Source organism: Cuculus canorus, chromosome 2, assembly GCF_017976375.1.
Source record: "Cuculus canorus isolate bCucCan1 chromosome 2, bCucCan1.pri, whole genome shotgun sequence".
NCBI classification, from domain to species: Eukaryota; Metazoa; Chordata; class Aves; order Cuculiformes; family Cuculidae; genus Cuculus; species Cuculus canorus.
In genome coordinates, this window is record NC_071402.1 from 90,597,469 (window position 1) to 90,616,941 (window position 19,473).

A 19,473-nucleotide genomic window follows, 5' to 3' on the forward strand; every position below is an offset into this window, starting at 1 on the left:
GACCGCCTTAGCTCAGTGCTGGTGCAGTCTCGCAGTGTCCGAGGGCAGCCCAGGCAACGCACTGCCCTCTCTCCAGACCTGAGCCAGGCTGCCAAAAGGTGGAGGCTGACAGAGAGCAGCCTTTTGCCAAGCACGGGTTCATCCAGTTCTGACGGGGAAGGAAGGAGCCAGCTTTCTGCTGCCCTCCGGGGACTGCGGGGCTGCGGTTGCTCAGTCAGAGCTAGGGACAGGAATTAGGGCAGGCAGAGCCGCAATGGCTGCAACTCTCCTTGATTATCCAGCCAGGTAGAAAGGCACTGGCTTGCTTTTTTTGTTTCAGCTGCGGGTTTATTTCCGCTGTTGATCTGTTTGGGCTTTTTTTTTTCATACGTGTGTTCGTATTTTTGCTTTAAGTAGGTGATAATTTTACTGTGGTTCCTGTTGACGTTTGAATGCTTTCCTGTTGCATTTTTTTCCTCCCCCAGTTCACCATCTCACGTTTTCCCAGGAGTTAAGGGGTATTCAGAAGCTTGAACCTCTTTAGCTTTTGCTTAAAGGTGCCCCGGGCAGCGGCATCAGCCCGGCAAGCGACAACCCAGCGTCCCCTCGGAGCCCTCTCCTGCCAGCCCTTACAAACCTACAGGTGCAAGGCGACAGAAGGCAAACCGAGGACGCTCAGTCCCTTTCTGGGACTCAGGGGAGAGCTCATGTTTCCTTGGCCACAAAACAAGGCGCGACAGAGCAATCATCGCTGGCTTTTAAAAAATAATAATAATAATAATAATAATCTACTATTGCACTCAGGCTTCAGAAATAACACTTGAAAGGGGGGAAAACAATACCTTACACACGGAAGGGCTCCTATAAAATGAAGAAAACGAAGGAAGGGAGGGAGTTCGTTGGTTGGTTGTGCTTCCCGAAGAAAACACTGAGCTGGCGGCGGGTTGAGCCTCGCTTGCTGGTTGCCCGGGGGCACCTGGGGTTTGCTGCTTTCCCTCCGGGAAATCCCAGGAGCGCAAAGCAAGGTTTCACCCGGGATGCCGGCTGATCTGCCTGGCCATTAGAAGCCCAAGACGGCAGACTCCAGGGAAGGTGTCCATGGTTCAGCAGGATGGGAGATGCCCAAGCACAGCCACTGCCATCACCGGGCTCCCTCCCGACCCGCTCGGCTGTTTGCCACCGTTTTATCATTCGCCTCCACGGAGGGCCAGTTGAGGGATGTGCTAATTACGGAGAGATTATCCATCAGTAATTCAACCTCACGCGAGGTTAACTCGACTCCAGTAATGAGCTTGAAATCGCCCCCTTATTACAGAGTTTCAGCCTTCTACAGAGGGGTGAGGAGAAGCTGGGAGGCTCCCTTCCCACCATCCTCCGAGGGGTGAGGAAAGGCTGGGAGGCTCCCTTCCCACCGTCCTCCGACGGAGGGGCACAGTCTGACAGCCAGGAAGACGGGGATCGCCTCTGGATCACTCCCGAGGAGCAAAGTAGGCTGAGAAGTGTTGCTTTGCCACCTCCTCCATGGTGGCTCCAGCTAGCTACAAGCAAGCGTGAAAACATTTGAGGTAACCGTGAATCTCTGGCACTATTGAATGTCCTTATCGGCGACCTGTTAGATGATGATGATGATGATGATAATAATAATAATAATAATAATAATAATAATAATAATAATAATACAATAGCTGCATTTGCCTAGAGGTTAAAGGAATCGGTGCTATTCTCCACCGAGAAGAGTAAATGAGATGGTTTCGCGAAGCGCCGCAGGCAAAGGGTCCCTCGAGCCCCTCGCACCCCAGCAAGGGCTCTCTGTCCCTTCTCTCTCCTCGGCAGCTGGCAATTTGTGCTAGAAGAAATCGTAACAGCAGTGCCTGACCTCATGTATATAGAGATGTGCACAGAAAAATCAATTTAGGTCTAGATCCTCTGTGGGGAGGGAAAATAACCCAAACCATTTAAACAAAGCTCTGCTCTCCAGGGTTTTCCTTTTTCTGTGGTGGTAGGGATTGAGTCTAGAGGGAGGGCAAAGGAAAACGAGATGCTAGCAGACCTGTGTCTGCCGAAGTGAGGCTGAGCTCTGCAAAGCCCCCCTGCCCCAACACACACATAATGTATTTTATCATTAAAAAATCAACATTGCTTCTAGTGGTAAAGGCGCCTGGCTCCAGTTCCTGAGCGCATTCGTTGCTGGGATTCAATCCGTTTGGGAAATGCAGATTGGCTTGCGACCCACTGTTTGATTTATGAACTGTTACATTTGCTATTGCTTACACATTACATTGCGGACCTCGGGAAGGAGAAGGAGCAGGGAGAGGGGAGAGGGGGCGAAGGATAGAGAGACCCTGCCACCCTAGACGTTGGCGAAGGAGAACTATTGCACAGGCTCCCCACCGGAATAAATCACCTCAAACTATTTCCCGGCCCCTACCTCCCCATCACCCACTCATCCACCCACCCCCGGTCGCCAGCTGGGCTCTCGCCTTATAAGTAAAAAGACGTGTTTACTCTTTGGTGTGTATTTCTTTATAAAGGCATCAGGCGCCTATAAATAGCCGAGGTTAGAGCAGCTTCTGCTGCGAAATCAATACCCCGTCCCCACTTTTCCCTTGCTTCTTCGGCTGAGCTGCCTTATTAATTATGAAAGGGCTGCTCTGCGCTCCGGCTCCAGCTCCGCAGCCTCCTCCTCCTTAATGGTGGTAGCTGCCCTCCTCCCTCCGCGCTGCTCCGCACCCGCGGGACTGCTCCGGGCAGCTGGGAAACGGGGGTGCTGCCTTCAGAGGCTTCGGGAGAAAAGGGAGGAGGGGGGCAGGATTTATAGCGTTTTTTGAAAGAAAGACATGGGGGGGGAAGGAAGGCTCAGACTAACCGCTTCAGACGCTCTGTCCTTGTTTGAACTGAAATTGCCACGTTCATCAAGGGATCAGTTCGGGATTTAGCCTTTCTTGCCTCAAAAGCCCTGTCCTTTTCAAGATACTCCAGGCGTATTTTATAAAAAGGACGACAGCCTCATTTCAAACAATAATTTTTATTTTATACGTCTGTCTATACTTTGTAGCAAATCTTTTTTTTGTTATTTTTTTTGCTGAATTGACTTTATAATAAACTTTTTTTAAATTACATTTTTCTTCTCTTTTAAAATCAAGGCTCTTTTTTCAAAATCATTTTGCTGTTGTTTTTTTGTTTCTTTAGGTTTACATTTAAGCCCCCTTTTGTGATCTCTACGGTTGGATATTCAGGTATTTTACTGGTATGTGTAACATCGAAAAACAAAGGAGGAAAAACTTAAAGGCAGTGAATTCGGAAAGATGCCTTCGAACAGCAAGTAAAGGTAAACTCTCAGAGATCTGTTAGCAGCATTCCTTCACTCCTCCGGGCATTTAGACACATCTCTTTCTTTTGCTCCTTCCTTCCTTCCTTAAGCGTTCGTTTCCCTCTCTGGCTCGCTCGTTCGCTCTTTTTTTTTTTTTTTTCCCCTCGAGGAAAAATGCTCTTATTTATATATTTATTTATTTAATTTTTTTTGCAGTGGAATGACCAAAAAACAAGCGACTGTGGAGGAAAGATGAGAGATTGTGAATTATTCACCATATGCTTCACACGTGGACATCTGCCCTGGATTCATCGCCAGTGCCTTTTTTTTTTTTTTTTTTTTTTTTTTTGTCTGCGGTTTTGTTCTCGCCTCGCACACTGCCACATTTTTAGAGGAGCCCGTGGCCTGCCGAGAGGTATCCCGGCCGATTACAACCTTAGCATTAGGTGGCCCAGAGCCGTTCCTGAGATTGCTTTTGCACAACGAGGGCTCGAGTTTGTATCTTTTTTTTTTTTTTTTTTTGTTCTATTTTTTTGATTCGAAGCGATAGTAAAGCTGAGGTCCGATTTGGGCTGCTGCGCCGCTGCCTGTTTGGTAACATTTGGCAAATAAAACACAAAAAAAAAAGAAAAAAGAAAAAAGAAAAGAAAAGAGAACGCTTCCACAGTCCTTACATGGGTGTTTCACCATCATCAGCCACCACCACCACCATCATCATCAACCACAGAAAAGCACAACGTCCCCAAAGCAACGGATGGACACTTCCTCTATAGATCCAGCACATGGAGAAGGTGTGGGTGTGAGTGTGCTCGCCCTCTCTAGAAAGGCAGCCAGGTCACTAGTGCAGCCCACAGAGCCGCCAGGAGCAGGGGCAAAGCCGGCGGGAGGAGGGACGGTGCCGCGCCGCTGCCGCCTCCGCACAGTTCAAATAAGCTGCCTTGGAAATCGAGGTTTTTGGATTCCCGTCTCAATTTCTCCCAGAGGTCTGTCGCTCCTTCCTGGCAATCGGTGAGCGCTGTGAGGGTGCAGGCGTGGAAATCATCCCAGTACCTGCAGGAGGGGGAGAGCAGCCGGCATCAATAATTTGGCACGCACCCCACCTTCCAGGGGGAGGGGGGCGCCCCCTCGGACCCGCCGCCCCCGGAGGAGCGGAGTGGGGGGCATCCCTTCAAAGGGGCTGGTAGCCGGGGGGGAGGAGCCTGAAACCCGGCCCCTGCTCCCCCCAAGACACCGATTTCTGGGGGGGTCCCTGTCCCCTCGCCTTCTCTGGCAGCCCCACGCTTTACTCTGGGCACCGGCACCCCCTGCAGAGATGGGGGCTGCCTCTGGCTGTGGTTTCGGGTGTCCCCCCCTCCCCCCAAACCCGGCCCCCGTCACCTGCTCGGGATAGGCGGGATGAGGCAAAAATTGTTTTGGTGCATCTCTTGGCGAAGGGGTGTCTTTGCCTGACGCGGGGGGGCAGAAGGCAAGAGCCCCTCGGGTGGCAAACACAGCCCGGGAGCCCACGGGCTCCTCTCCAGGGTTTCTCGCTCGGGGTGGGGGCGGGAGGAGGGCGTGGGAAAGGCGGAGGCAGAATCCTGGAGGGTCTCGGTGAGGTGTTGGAGACTCTTGGGAGGGATCCCCGGGGGCAGGAGCAAGCCCCGACTGCGGGGGCAGGAAGGGAGGAGGAGAAGGAAAATGAGGAGGAGAAGGAAGAGGAGGAAGGAGCATCTTTCCCTCCTCAACGCTTCCTGGGAGCACTGGCCCGCGGCGAGAGGCGCGGGGGGCTCCCCATCCATGGCAATTCTGAGGGAAGCGAAGGGTTTCTCCTTCCCCAGGATAATTTCCATCTGTTTCCAAACGTTTTCACTTTTTTTTTTTCTTTTCTTTTTCTTTTAATTCCCGTTCCCAAGGGAACTGGAGCAGGGTTTTCTACCGGGGTAGGACCCGTCCCACTGTCCCACCTTGGGGACGGGTGGATTTTTCCTCTCCATGTCTGGGTTATGGAAAATCACCCCGAAGCTGCCCTCTGCCTTTTATTTCCTCTCTTGCCTCAAGGCAGGCGCCTGCAAATTTGGATCTTGATTCTTTTTTTTTTTTTTAAAGTAGTCCTACAGACTCTAATTTACGAGCACAGTAAGCTGGTTGTAGACTTCCAATGTTTGCTACATTTGTAATAAATAACTAGATACCGAGAAGCCGCAGTCTGAGAGTGTGCCTCTCCTGCAGTATTTCTGTTGTAATTGCATCTCCCAAAGGAAAATTAAATCTTTCCCCATCTTCTTTCAATACACATCCCTGCACAGGGCAAAGGCAATCGGGGAGGTGGTCGGGGAAAGGGTCTTGCTTGGAAAATAGGTGGTTTTACAGGTCAGGAGCACCTCTGGTCCGGCACTCCAGGCGGACTAGGGTGAAAGGACATCACGTTAGGACGCTGCTGTCCCTGAGCATTCATTTCTCGCGCGGGACACAAGGTAAACAGCAACTCAGCATTTACTCAGCACTCAGCGAGGTGCCAGCCCTAGTGGGTGCAGCAAAGTCATGCTTGGCTCAGAAACCTCTAGGTAGGGAGAGAAGAGAGGAGGGTTACAGAGTCTCTTCTCTTCTCTTCTCTTCTCTTCTCTTCTCTTCTCTTCTCTTCTCTTCTCTTCTCTTCTCTTCTCTTCTCTTCTCTTCTCTTCTCCTCCCTCCCCTTTTCCTTTTCTCTCTCCTTTTCCTTTTCTCTTCCTTATTTCTTTTTCCCTTTCCTCTCCATCTCCCTTTCCCGTTTCATGTCTTTCATCTTCTGCTTTTTGTGGAGCAAAATCGAAAAAAAACCCACCCACCCTATTATCTCTTTTCTAAATATGACTTACGTTAATGTTTTTCTCGGCAGAGGGAGTTTGTACCTAGAAACAGAGGCCGGTGGATGGGAGAATACCCTGTGAGGCCGGATGTTTTTTTGCTGTTGTTGTTGTCAGACGTAACAAAAATTCCCCTTTCTGCCTCCCTGCCGAGACCCCAAAGTAGAGCAGCCTCCCTAGGTTTCCCTCTTCCTCGTAAGATTCACTACACTGAACTCTGGGGATAATTGTCCCTAATTTAGGGCTCCTCCAGCTGTCCCAGTTCCTCGAACTGGGGAGGAGGGGAGCAAGGGACCGATTCTGCAAGGAGAGCTCATCTTGTCCTTTTATTATTTTTAATTGTTGTTTTCCTTTCTGGTATTATTTTTCCTCCCTTTATCGTTGCCCCTTTCTTTTCCTCCCCTGTGTGCCAGCAGTGGGGTAAAACTGGGGGAAAATGGGCTTTCCCCCAGGGATCGATGGGCGGGGAGGAGAGGAGCGCCGGGGGGGGTAGAGGAGAGCTGCCGTAGGGAGATTAATGTTGTAGCTGGGATATTTTCATTTTTAATTAAATTTTATTTTCCGAGAAATCGCCTCCTTAGCCCCGGCTGGAGTGACCTGCCTCCACCCGGCCCTACTCTGCTTTGAACTCCTTGGGGGGGGAGGGGGATCCCAGAACCTGCCAGGGAGCATGGGTCCCAAAAGCAGCAATAGGGAAAGGGATAACAAGCTTCATGCAGCTGGTGTCAACATCCCAGCGCAAAGCAGGAGAAGGGAAAGAATACAAGCGAAGATCTGGGCAGGGACGGGAAAAAAAAAAAAAAAAAGAAATGGGGTAAAATACCCAATCAACAACCCACCCGTATGAACGGAGGGAAAAACTAAGTAAGACATTGTAAAAACTCCCTCCAGACTTCACTGTTGCCCCAGGAGGGCCTGTCCCCATGGCAGTGCTCTTGGAGGGACCCTGGTGCAGAGGATACAACCCCAAAGCACCAAGCCTCACGTTTACTTCCTTTTCCACCGCGGCCATCCAACTTCTCTCCCCCTTCTCCAGCCCCGGGTGACACTCCTAGCCCCCTCCTCCTTCCTTTTTCCCCGTCCCCCTCCCCGCGACCCCGAAGGAAAGAAAGAGGAAAGACCTACGCGCAGATCGTTTGGAGATTTCTCTTGTCGTCCAGGTCCTGCGGGTAGTTGGCCATGTTATCGCCCAGCCGCAGCAAACAGTCCGAGAAGCCCCTAAAGACCGCATCGCACCGCCCCGCCGCTCTCACCGCCTGCACCAGGTACGCTGGGGGGGCAGGGGCACAGGTCAGCTCCGCAGCCTCGGACCCCCCGAACCCCTCCCTGTGTCCCCCCCCCCCGTCGCTAAAGGCGCTTCCCGCCCGGGAGCGATGATTTGGAGGCAGGAGGAGGGCGGTGGGACCGGGTCAGGGCGCTCGGGGACTTGAGTCGGGGGCTTTTCGCCCTTTTCCTTTTTAGCACTGGGTGTTTCGGTACCTTTGGACTAACGGCCCTTTTAATAGATTTTTCTTTTGCTTTTTTTTTTTTTTTTCCCTTTCCTTTTAGTTTTTTCTTTCTTTTTTCTTTCCTTTCCTTTTTTTTTTTTAATTTTTTTTTTCTTTTTGAGGGGCGGGCAGGAGAGGAAGAAGGTGAAAGATGCGCTCCCTGCTCCTTTGTTAGGAAAATTCCACCTCTAAGCAAGCAGGCGCATTTCTCCGTGCAAATACAGGCGCGCACACACGGCTCCGGGTCGCTCCTTAAATATAGTGCAAGACGCATAGGGAAATAAACAACAATAACAATAATCATTTTTAGAAATATATAGTAGAAAGAGCTGCCGTAAAGAGCCGAAAAGAAGGGACCGCAAAGCCACGCGGGCGGCTGCGAGTTCGCCTGGGCTCGGGGCAGCAAAGCGGGAAGGGGCAGGGATGAATCTCGCTCCCTCAAACCTGCTGCCTCGGGCATCCTTCGGGATTATGCAAGGAACGGGCACAACGGTGACGAACCCCAAACCAACCTCCAGCAAACGGGGAAAGAAAACAAATTAGAGCTTGCACGAGATGGTGAGTCCCCCACCTCGGGTATCCCGAAGTGCTGGGACAGGCCCTGCGTGGGGATGGGATGGGGTGTAGGAACACCAGGCTTCCCACAGGACTTTGTTCTCTGCAGCCCCGCAGCATCCCCGCACCGCAGCCGGCGGGCTGAGGTACCGGGGATGCTCATCTCCAGCCGCTCTCCCGCCACTGGCGAGGGCTGGGGACGCCGTGGTGTTCCTGGGCTCGGAATCGACCCCGAATGTCGCCGAGACCAGCGGGGGCGGGAGGAGTTGCTTCCCCCCTCCACACCCCCCCGCCTCCTTTAGGAGGAGCCCCCACGTAGGAGGAGGGGATGAGGGTGTTGAGGTGGGGGTCCCCTCCCCATCCGTGTCCCCAGGGTATGGCTGTTGCGGTGTGTGTTTCCTTGCTGGGCACTGATTACAAGCTAAATGGCTGACTCCAAAAGATGACTGTTTCAGCCTAGATTCCCCCTCTTGCCTTTTGATTCATCGCTAACACGACTTGGTGGCCACTCCCCTCCACACACACACCAGCACCAGCCGTCACATCAAAACCCCAGCAGGCTGCAGACATTGGCTACGGTAGGAAAAAAAACCCAAAAAACAGGCAAACAAATAGAGAAGAACTGAAGACCATCCCGAGGGTAAAACCATGTCCTATAAAATCCGCGCCATCCCACTCCGGCAGCCAAAGCAGGAAAGGGGAGGGGAAGTTGCCACGAATTTCTCCAAAACCGTGACGGGCTGCACTGAAAACGCGGGGTCCAAAGCAGAGTCCTGCGCTGCACCGGGGCCGGGGGTGGTAGAGGGTCAGGTTTGGAATTAGCAGGGCTCAGAGCATCCTGCCCCTCCAAAAGGCGGCCTGGCTCTGTGTGCCCGCTCTGCTCCCTCCGTTCAGGTTATCCCTGCACCAAAGCAGCCCCTAACTCAACCAATAATGACAATAACGAAAAACAAAAGCAAAAGCAGAGAGAATCCTGCATGGTCAAAAGGCAGCGTGATTTCTCTTGAACTAGGTTGCTTGTGCTTTGCCGTGGCCTCGACCTTCCCCCTCCCCGTCCTTCAAAGACAAGGGTGTGCAGCAATTTGCAATGCAGCAGGACCGCAGGAGCCATCCATAACGGATCGTGCCCCTTCCCGAGATTCGCTCCCCGTCCTCTCAGCCCGCTTGTCCTTTGGATGCGGCCGGTACACACCCCTCCTAGCTCCGGGCGCCTTCTGGGGAGACTCAGTCCCCGCTCCCTCCTCCATTCCGTCACCTCTCAAAATGTTCGGGATTCTGGACAGCTCCAATCCCCTCTGCCCAAATAAACAAATAAATACATATATATATTTTTTTCCTTAAGCCTCTCTGCATAGGCATATTGAGAACGAGCCGAACATCCATTTCACACTAGCCGGGGTAAAGCCCTTTGCAAACTCCACATCGACAACCAGAAGAGGATTCCGGGGGTGGGGGTATGAGGGAGAGGGTTACCCGAAATACAGAAGGAGGAGCAGAGAGGAGAAAAGCCCTCCACGAGCTTCAAAGCCATCCTCTGCCAGGGCACCGCAAAGCCACCGCACCGCCACCGTTTCCGCGGTGTGCAGCAATATTTGGGGGTAACTTTCCCAGTGACTGCTCATGCTCATGCCAGCCCGGGAACAGCGATTCCCATTGACTCTAGCTACCTTTTCGAATTTTCACCGTGAATAAAATCCTCCCTCGGTTCATTCAAATAAACACGAATGAGAGAAAATCCTCCTCTGCCAAACGATAAAACAAACGAACAAACAAAAATGCAAGGACTGAAATCAAGGGTAGCATCCAAATAATGCCTTCTCCTTTTTTTTTTTTCTCTGACAGTACAGAAAATGGCCTTCTGAAGAGTTCAGCATCAGTTAAAATGGAACGGTAATAGTAATGGAGGGATTTGCATTGTATATCCACAGTTTCCAGAGGTCAACATTTCAATGCAATATTTCTTATTCTTTTCGTTTCTTGATGAGGAAAGGTTCAATGCACTTCGCCTCCTTCTTTTCTCTCATTCTTGTTCCCCTCCTCTCTTCCCCCCTCCCTCCTTTTTTTTGGTACCCACAAAATGCTGCAGAGATTGTCTGAAGAGGAGGGTGACCGAGTGAAAGGATCTCTACATAGCAATGCCGAGCATTTTTTTTATTGTAGCAAGATTCCTTTGCAGGCAAATATTTTCAAAGGTCTCTTCACACCTGCCAATCCAGATAATGAAAGATGCGGTTTAATCGCCCTTTCTTTGAATAACAGTTTTGGATCATGCTCGGGAATATATGTATTCAATATATTATCTTTAAAATTTGCCTGTACAGGACCAAAGTGGTCATTAACTTGAAGATTGTTTAACGTCTGTAACAACAACAACAACAAATTAGCAAAGAAATATCTAACACAATGAACCTCAGAGTAAACCGAAAAGACCCCTATAAAAACCCAAAGATATTAAAAAATACCACAGCAGCGAGTACACAAAAACACATACCGGCGTGGAGGGAAACCTGTTCTATTTTAAGTAACACAACATATATAGACAGTTTTTGGAGCAGCTTTTTTTTTTTTTTTTTTTTTTTTTTTTTTTCTTTTGACAGCGGTTCTCCGAGCACAAAATTAACGATTTTGCGGTGGGACTTGGCGATTTTTTAATAATTTGTATTTATTTAATACTCACAATCTTGTGTTTTGGTTTTTTTTTTTAAGTTAGCGATGGATTTTGTTTTCAGGCTGCTCTGCAAACAGAAAAGCCTCCAAGTTCCCAAAGGGAGTCCTTCCCTTGTCCCCTTGATTTTCTGCGAAAAAAACTTTCCAGCTAGATCTCTCGCAAGCCACAGTTCTTATTTCTCTGTACCTCGGGGAGCGGGGTGGGGGGGATTTCTTAGCACTGGAGTCCCCAAATTGTCGGTGGAAAGGAATAGAGGGGGATCTCCGAAAAGCAAACACAAATACAGTCCTTTTCGGGGACGGGGAGAAAAGGGAAGGGAGGAAGGAGGAAGAATAAGAGGGAGACGGGCACAAAGTATGAACGATCATGCACCGATGTAGGAAAACGAACAACAAAAGTCATTTAAAAGGAGCAAAGAATCGGCTCCCTTTCGTGCTGCCCCTCCCCTGCCTTGACAGCGTGAAGAACCGCGAAGATGCCACCAGGAAGGAGGCAGAAAGAGCAGGGAGCGGGGCTCTCTCCGCCACCCCAAACCGCGGTCGCCAGCGCAGGTTATTCCGACATTCCACTTCTGCATGCATCAGCCGGGCTCTGGTGCGCACCACTTGATACCGAATTTGGCAGTCCACTTACCTATCTGTACAGCAAGGATCAGAGAAATATATCTGCCGTTCAACTTAAGTCCCATCCTACATTTAGTAAAACCATTTGCGGCTGCAGATCTTTAAATAGTTACTTTGGAGAACGTGGGGGAAAGCTGAAAAATAGGCATTGCCAACAAGTTCCGAGCAGCGGAGGACTTTGCAGACAAGGCGGGGGGAGACAAGAGGAGAAGGAGAGAAAGAGGGAGGCAGAGGGAGAGGGCGAGGAGGACTAGCTGGGAATGGTTCGCTCCATTAGGAGGGGGCGGGGGAAGTACAGCCTCACGCCCACCACCGGCCCTGACGCGGGGGGATGACACCGACAGGGTTTTTTCCCCCCTCCTTTTATTTTTTTTTTCTCTTTTAAATGTGCACCTCGGAAGAGAAGCGCCATTTATAGTCATCACAGATTGGATCTATCCGCTCTCCCCGTGTCCCCCCGCCCCATTAATCGTTGAGAAACTCCCCCACCCGCTCCCCATCATCCCTCCCCCTTCGCGTTTCTCCTGTCCCGAGTGGCAAAGGAAAGGAGGGGCGGCAGCCAGGACCGTCCCGACGGGGCGGGAGGGATGCTGAGGCGGGGGATGCGGGAGGGATGCGGGGGCGGGAGGGATGCGGGAGGGATGCGGGGGCGAGGGGACGACACACGGACAGACGACAGACAGACAGACACAGGAGCCGCCCCCGCGGAGGTGGGGATAGCACGGCAGAATCCACCACCACCACCGCCCTCCAGCCTCCCCGTCGGGGCTGGGAACGGGGAGGAGGGAAGGGAAGGGAGGAAAGGGGGAAGATCCCCTCCCCCTTCCCGCCCCTCCCCCACCATGACGTCACCTCCAGGCTGCGTTGGGGAGGGAAGAATGGGGGGAGCTGGTCTCCCCCGTCCCCGCTGCGTGCGGTCAATCGCGGTGTCGGGCAGCGCGGCTGTGGGGCTGCAACGGGGAAAGGGGCTGGGGGAAAGAATGGCACCAGCTGGGTGCCATGGGGGGCTCCTGCGGCCCGACACTCTCTCGGGAGCCTCCTCAAGGCCATCCCTGCCTGGACAGCAGCATGGATGGAACTTAAATGTGCTAGGATGGGTTTTCCTCTCAAAGCAAAGTAACCAGCCAATACTCCTTCCCCATGGGCTTTTCCACTTCAAAGGTATTCTCTCTCAGCTCATGGCTGACCTTCTCCAGCCAGCTGTAGCAACTCCAGGAGCCAAAGGGGGACTGGTTGGAAGGAGAATTACTGTAATCTTTGCTCCTCTTGGTCTCAGGTCCCCCACTTTTTGCGACCCCACTGTGCTGGTAGTGCTATGACACCCTGGACAAGCTGAGCTATCAGTTGGTCCCTCTCTTTTAAAAACCACCCATGACAATCCTCAGACCTCAGTGACAGAGGGACAGCAGCTGCCAGACTGGGTCCCTATGACCCGCAAGTGCCTGAAGCCCATTAGGCAATGACAGGGACTGCATAGGTTTAAATGAATCAGTGCAACTGGAAGTAAGCAGACTGAAGGGCAAGATGAAATGCTTCCTTGCTGCCATTCACAAAATAGTGCTAGTGAATGCCATTGCCCATTTAGATCTGCTTAATGTTTGCAGAGGCAGCATGTGTGCACATCCTCTTAAAGCTGTCATGAACCCCCAATTCCTGCTTCTTCAGCCTGAAAGCAGGAATAATGTTGGGTAACTACTCTAGCAGCCACCTGGGGCCTGGCTTGTCTCCTCTGCACCTCACCACTATTCCTTTTTGTTTCCCATTTTCTTCTTATTTATAGATTTCTACTATGAATGTTAAACTGAATTAGAGGACTCAGCTGGCTGAAAATTAATCTGAGGAATTAAAAAAAGGATAATTTTCAGCCAGCTCTGAGAGCCAGCTCAGCATGTGGACACCCAGTAGTGAGTACAAAGCAAAGCACAGGTAGTGGGTGTCATGTCCCCCTGGCAGTTTGCCCTTCCATTCATTCAGCCATGAAGGTGCAACCTAGAGTAGAGTTGCCTTTCACACACTCCTAGACAGTGGTGGCAGTGAGTAGGCTAAGGCTGCGCTTTGGACTGTGCACCATGTTCTTTTTCAAAGGAATGAAAGGTTTGAGTTTAAGACAGACATAGGGCAAAACACTTTTACCCTGCTCTTGGCAGCTGTGGTAATGGGTACTTTTGTAATGGCAAATGGAGACTGAAGTGGATTGCAAAATTTGAAGTCCTGTCCTTTTCATGGAAGGATAGATTAGATAGCCCAAACGGTCTTTTGTGTCTCAGTCAGCACATTATCACCATAAAAAAAGAATTAAAGGAGTATGGGTTGAGGTGCATGGATGCTAACATTGAACCTACCAGCTCGTGGCAGCTTGGCCACTTGTGGCTGTGCTTGCTGTTAAGAAGGACAAGGAACCCTTGCAGGAGCACCAGGTTGTGGATCCTACAGCAACAGGCATTTCTTGTTTCATTCTTCTGCCCTATTGATAACTGTATTGCTTTATTTACACATTCATATCTGCTATGGTTTTGCCTGCAACTGTTTTTTTTCTGAAGGCAGACAAGCCATGGCTTTAAGTTAAAGGTTGGGCTGGCTCGAAGAGGCTTGCCTTGAACATGGTTTTGACATTAGACTATGTAAATCTGCTTTGGAATGAACTTCAGGACAGTTTCCAATGCACAATCAGGAAGAGTTTAATATGTGGCTTTTGGTATATCCATCACTGCTGAAACTACTGGAGCCTCTGGCAATCTAGCCGTGAATCTCATGAGAACAGGCATTTCTGTTTTGTTTTCTTTTTCTGGCCAAACAACAACAGCAAAAAACTAACAGCTAGAGGCATCAATTACAGAGGCAAAAAGGGCCTGGCCAAATTCCTGTAAATGTTCTTGACTGTTGGGGCAGTTCAGCCCTGTCTGAAATTCAAGCCTGTCTCCAGCTTCACCACCTTCTCTGTCCCAGGAAGGGTCCTGGCGGGCTATAGATTCTGAACTAAAGCCAGCAGTTTCAGCCCATCTCAAATAGCAGCACTATCAGCTCTGCTGGGGAAGCTGGGGAGCAGGATTAGGTGGGGACAGTTGTTTATCTAACTCTTATTTTTTTAATTTCATCATAGTATTTATTAGAAGGCGCTTGAATAGCAGCCTGTCTCTAAGAGATGTCTGTGTATCATAGAATCATAGAATAGTTTGGGCTGGAAGGGACCTCAAAGATCATCCAGTTCCAACCCCCCTGCCATGGGCAGGGGCATCCCACCAGATCAGGCTGCCCAAAGCCCCATCCAACCTGGCCTGGAACACCTCCAGGGATGGAGCATCCACGGCTTACCTGGGCAACCTGTGCCAGTGCCTCACCACCCCCATGGTGAAGAAATTCTTCCTTACGTCAGGCCTAAATCTGCCCCTCTCCAGTTTATACCCGTTTCCCCCTCGTCCTATCACTACAAGCCTTTGTGCACAGTCCCCTGTCTGCCTTCTTGTAGTCCCCTTAAGCACTGGAAGGTCGCTATAAGGTCTCCACGGGGCCTTCTCTTCTCTAGGCTGAACCATCCCAGCTCTCTCAGCCTGTCCTCGTATGGAAGGTGCTCCAGCCCCCTGATCGTCTTTGTAGCCCTCCTCTGGACCCGTTCCAACAGCTCCATATCCTTCTTATGCTGAGGATATGTTTTAGAAGAGGCATTTCTGATGGTGCCTTGCTAAATTCTTGTTAGGGCAATTTGCTCATCAGCACGATTTTGCCCTTGTTTTTAAGAAAAAGGGCTCCATCCTCACGGCAGCCTCCTGCTCCACTTGTTAAGGTTGGCGGCAGTGTCATCCCACAGCCGCGTGTGATCACTGCCGCCGTGGCAGAGGCAGACGGACGGAGCCTACGACTGCTGGCCAGATATAGCTGTGCCAGAGATAGCAGCGGAGAGCGCAGCGTGGGCAGCGCTGTGTGCTGAGGTGGTTGGATAAGTCTTTGGGTGGGCAGCCCTGTGCTGTCACTGCTGGGAGGAGAGCAGCGTGCTGGGCAGCTGATTTAAAGCGAGCTCAGCTCCATCTAAACCATCTACCACAAGGGGACCCACCGCGTTTAAGGGATGCACTTCTGCTTTAGCATTCGGCTGGCTGTCATGGCTGAACCTCAAAAGAGAGGCAAAGCTGGCTCTGCACCTCTGCATTTCTTTCCCCCTCCTTTTTTTTTTTTTTTAAATGTGAAATACCTCTTCAAACAGCTCACACCGTGGGTTCCTTGGTTCGGGGCTGCAGGCTAGGAATAGGGATAAAACTGAATCTTTGGTGCTGTCAGTCAGAGGCTGAGTTATTCTAAGCATCGGCTTAGGTTGAAGGGGAGGGTCCGGTGATCACAGTGATATTTAAAAGTCCCTCCTACGGGTGTGTGAGAAATGTATTCACTCTTAGCTCATCCTGCAGTAACATTGCCTCTACAAGGCAGTGACCATTTGCTTTTATTCTCCCTTACGATCAGCCTGATACCCAGCCCAAACAAAGCTATGATGAAACAGAAGCCAGTGACTTCTCTCTACATACCCTCTCGTCTCACAGGTACCCTGAGAAGGGAGGACAGACCGACAACTTTACAGTCCTTCAGATACTTTACATCTGAGCCATACCTTAAGCTGTGGCTCCCAGCCCTCAGCTGCTACTTTCCCTAGAGGAAGGTAGCCAGACAAGAAAATACGTGCAAATATCAAACCTAGCTGATAAATGTGTAGCTGTTCACAGTATGATTCTCCAAGATTTTATTTAAGTAGAAAAATAAGGAGAATACACTGGAAGTGTGACAGGTAGGATTAAAGAAATACCTTTTACTAACGGCCATACTTCTAAAGCTTTTTTTTGTGTGGCCTTGTTCATTAGACAGCTGGCTTCATTACTGGCTGGATGTGTCTGACTTTGGTTGAGCAGAAAAATTATGCACCTGAGACCAGAATTTGCCCCATATCTGCCTAGAAATTAGTACTCACATAGTGCTTGTCATTCTCCATGAAAATCATTGTCATTTGATGTCTGTGAAAATGTATTTCTGAAAAAATAAACTGTTATTATGGTTCCAAACATAAAACTGGGAAAGAAAAAAGTATATGTCTGAGTGGATGTAGAAACACGTGATTGCTCAATACTGAATCTTTGAAAAATGGAAAATGCCGGATAAAGTATTTGAAACCTATCTGACACAAAAAGCAGTGATCTGCTACGAACTTAGAAAGTGATTAGAATAATGCAATCTTCAGTCTCAGCTTCTGGGACTTTGAAAGGGGGAAACCATAGTGCCATACTTCTCTAGGTTTATTTGAAAACCTCAGCCTCTATGTACATTCTTCAGTAATTTTTTCTTTCTAAAAGCAGTCTTAAAAAACAGGATGTCACTTGACCATGATCAGCTCATGGCAGCCAATCCAGTAAGGAAAGCACTATCTGTTACAGAAATAGTACTGTTTGCATTTAACTGCACCTCCTTTTTAGAAGGGTGCCTGTGTGTGCAGTCAAAATTCTGCATCTTATTAGCGTGACCCCTTTATATCAGATTGTGGCACTTGCATTGCTGCTGAGCCCAGGCAAACTGATGGGAGGTATGCGAGCCTGCACTGCTCTAGCCAGATGGAGTTCACACCCACTACAATTATGTTTGCAACACATGATTTGCTTAAGGTGCCCGTGGATGTTTCAAAGAGTAGGATGGTTTCAGTAAAGCAGTCTCAGAAGAAAGCAGCATCAATCCTTAGCATCTTTACCATTGAAATTTTCCTTCAAGAAACATAAATCTAAAGTCAGTCTGTACAGTTTTCATCATAGGCTGGAGGGAAGTATATGGGCTTGGAAAATGGCTGTGAAAGGGCTGATACATGTGGACTTCCTGGCATCCAGACTTACCATTGTCATAGAACATAGAACACAGAACCATAGAAGAAACCAGGCTGGAAGGGGCACGCAGACATCTGGTCCAATCTTTCATGGAAAAGGGACCCTAGATGAGATTATCTAGAACCCAGTCTGGTTGCATCTTAAAAACTTCTAGTGCTGCGGACCCCACCACATCCTTTGGGAGGTTGTTTCAGTGATGGCTTCATTACGGTGAAATCCACACTGCGTAAGGAATAGCAACGTTTGTGATGAGCTGTATGTATCATGCCAGAGCGACTGATCACTCTCTGACATCCTTAATAGATACCATGTCTAGATACCAGTCATCCTGAGTGCATGAGAATAACGTTGAATGTATTCCCGTGGTCTTAAGATTGTTTCAGTTTCTCTGGTTGCAAATACCAGTAACTGAGTTCTGGATCTTGGTTCAGAACCAAGCTGCGAGTCTGGCATAACAATGCCTTTGCCGGAACACAAAGTGGCTGCACAAAACCTTTCTCATCAGTAGGTTTCAATAATTAGTCCCAAAAGTTTCTGGCATGTGAACGTTTCCTGCTTCCAGAGACGTCAACACCACAACTTCTATTGGCCACAGCGAGATGGGCTGTTCCTCAGTGGGGTGATATTCTGATTCATGTGTTTTTTCCATTGATTTATAGAGTATCTACTGCCACAGCAGCTATTGATCTTCAGTTACAGTATGACTTCAATAACTGAAATACCACTCTGAATTTTCTTTATAACAGTCAATACGATTTGTTCTAGAATAAACCATAAATATCTATTTGAAGAACCAGCCACACCAGATTTCCAGCTATTATGGGAAGATACTGCTTCTACATTTCAACGTTTTCTTCATCAATACATGGTTGTGAAAACCAAAGATTGAGGGGAACTTGGGGATTTAGGGAGCAGGAAAACAATGTATTAATTAACTGTGGGCTGATGAGAACATTGCCAGGACAGATGTTCTGCCAGTCACACGTGCATTACAAGAACTTCAAGTGAGATCTCACTTTCTTAGAAAGGATGAAATCTGTGAGGAAGAACGTATATAAAGGTGAAAAGAGCTCTGTGACAAGGAAAAGCAGGGTGGATCCGTATATTCATTTGCAACCTGATTTGCAGAGATGCTGAAGACATGCAACTTCTTCATCCCCCTCCTTCTCCACTATTAGCTTTAGGAACCTATTTAGGATGCTGGAAACTGAGAAATGACAGAGTTAAGTCCTGTGAATCTGAGTAGAAAGCTGCTTCTTGATGTGAACTGGAAAGTAGTTTCACAAATGTATGACTTGAACCAAAGTATATATTCATTAAAAACCATCCATTTTCAGAACCCTAATTTGAGCTACATTTGTCTTGTGTGTGCTACAAATGGCATAATTAACTCAAATATCCTTGTTGCTTGTCATGCAAGTGATTGCAGCCGGAAAAGTTGCAAGCAGTTCTTCAGCTGCTGTTCATAGGTGCATGGAGTAAATAAACAGCCAGCAGCACCCTTGAGGGCTTGTCTTGCTCCTCAGCATGATCTAGCAGTGCAATAAAGAAGTTAGAAAGTGTTGTGGATAGCTGTGGACTAAGGTGTTTCATGCATCACTTATCCATTGCCATTAGTTAACACACATCCAGGATCTAAAACCATCTTTGTGAGCATCAAAGGCCTTTGCCTAGTAACATTAAGGAGTTACATCTCTTTCTTATGTTGTTTTTTACCTGTTTTGTTAATGAATTGTTTACTCTGCTAGACCTTAGTAATTTGGGACTGAACTCTAAAGGCCTTTGACAAGATGCCTCCACTCAGGGAGCACTCAGTCAGTATTCCTTAGAGGCAGACTGGAAGGTGGCAGGCTATTGTAGTTTGTCTGTCCTGTCACTAGAGTGAGACATGCTCATAAGCATCCTGGGCTGCTCTTTTGGGAGGTGCTGAGCAGGTCTGTGGGATGTTGGTGCTGGTCTGGCACTGGGGGTGGCACTGTGCACTGTGGTAGACTTCGGCACCCTCAGCACGCTGAGCCTTGGGATCAGAATCTCTCCAGGTTACTGCATTCTCCTGCAAACACATATTTTTTTTGTTTTGTTTTACAATTGTCATAAAGTAGATATTGTGGGTCTGAGGGTGGGAGAGACCCTAAAAATCCTTTGTCATGACCTCTTGATAGCTGTCACTACTAACCCCC

The 19,473-nt window shown here is 49.2% G+C and overlaps 1 protein-coding gene across 1 annotated transcript; it reads right to left on the reverse strand.

The window, feature by feature from the left end:
* Positions 1–8: 8 nt before the first annotated feature.
* NRN1 (neuritin 1) lies at positions 9–11,803 on the reverse strand. Its single transcript, XM_054060536.1, has 3 exons — positions 11,455–11,803; positions 7,237–7,381; positions 9–4,339 (listed from the first exon to the last, which is right to left on the reverse strand). Exons 1-3 carry the CDS (start codon positions 11,507–11,509, stop codon positions 4,108–4,110), a joined length of 432 nt encoding a protein of 143 aa, XP_053916511.1. The 5' UTR covers positions 11,510–11,803; the 3' UTR covers positions 9–4,107.
* Positions 11,804–19,473: the final 7,670 nt, after the last annotated feature.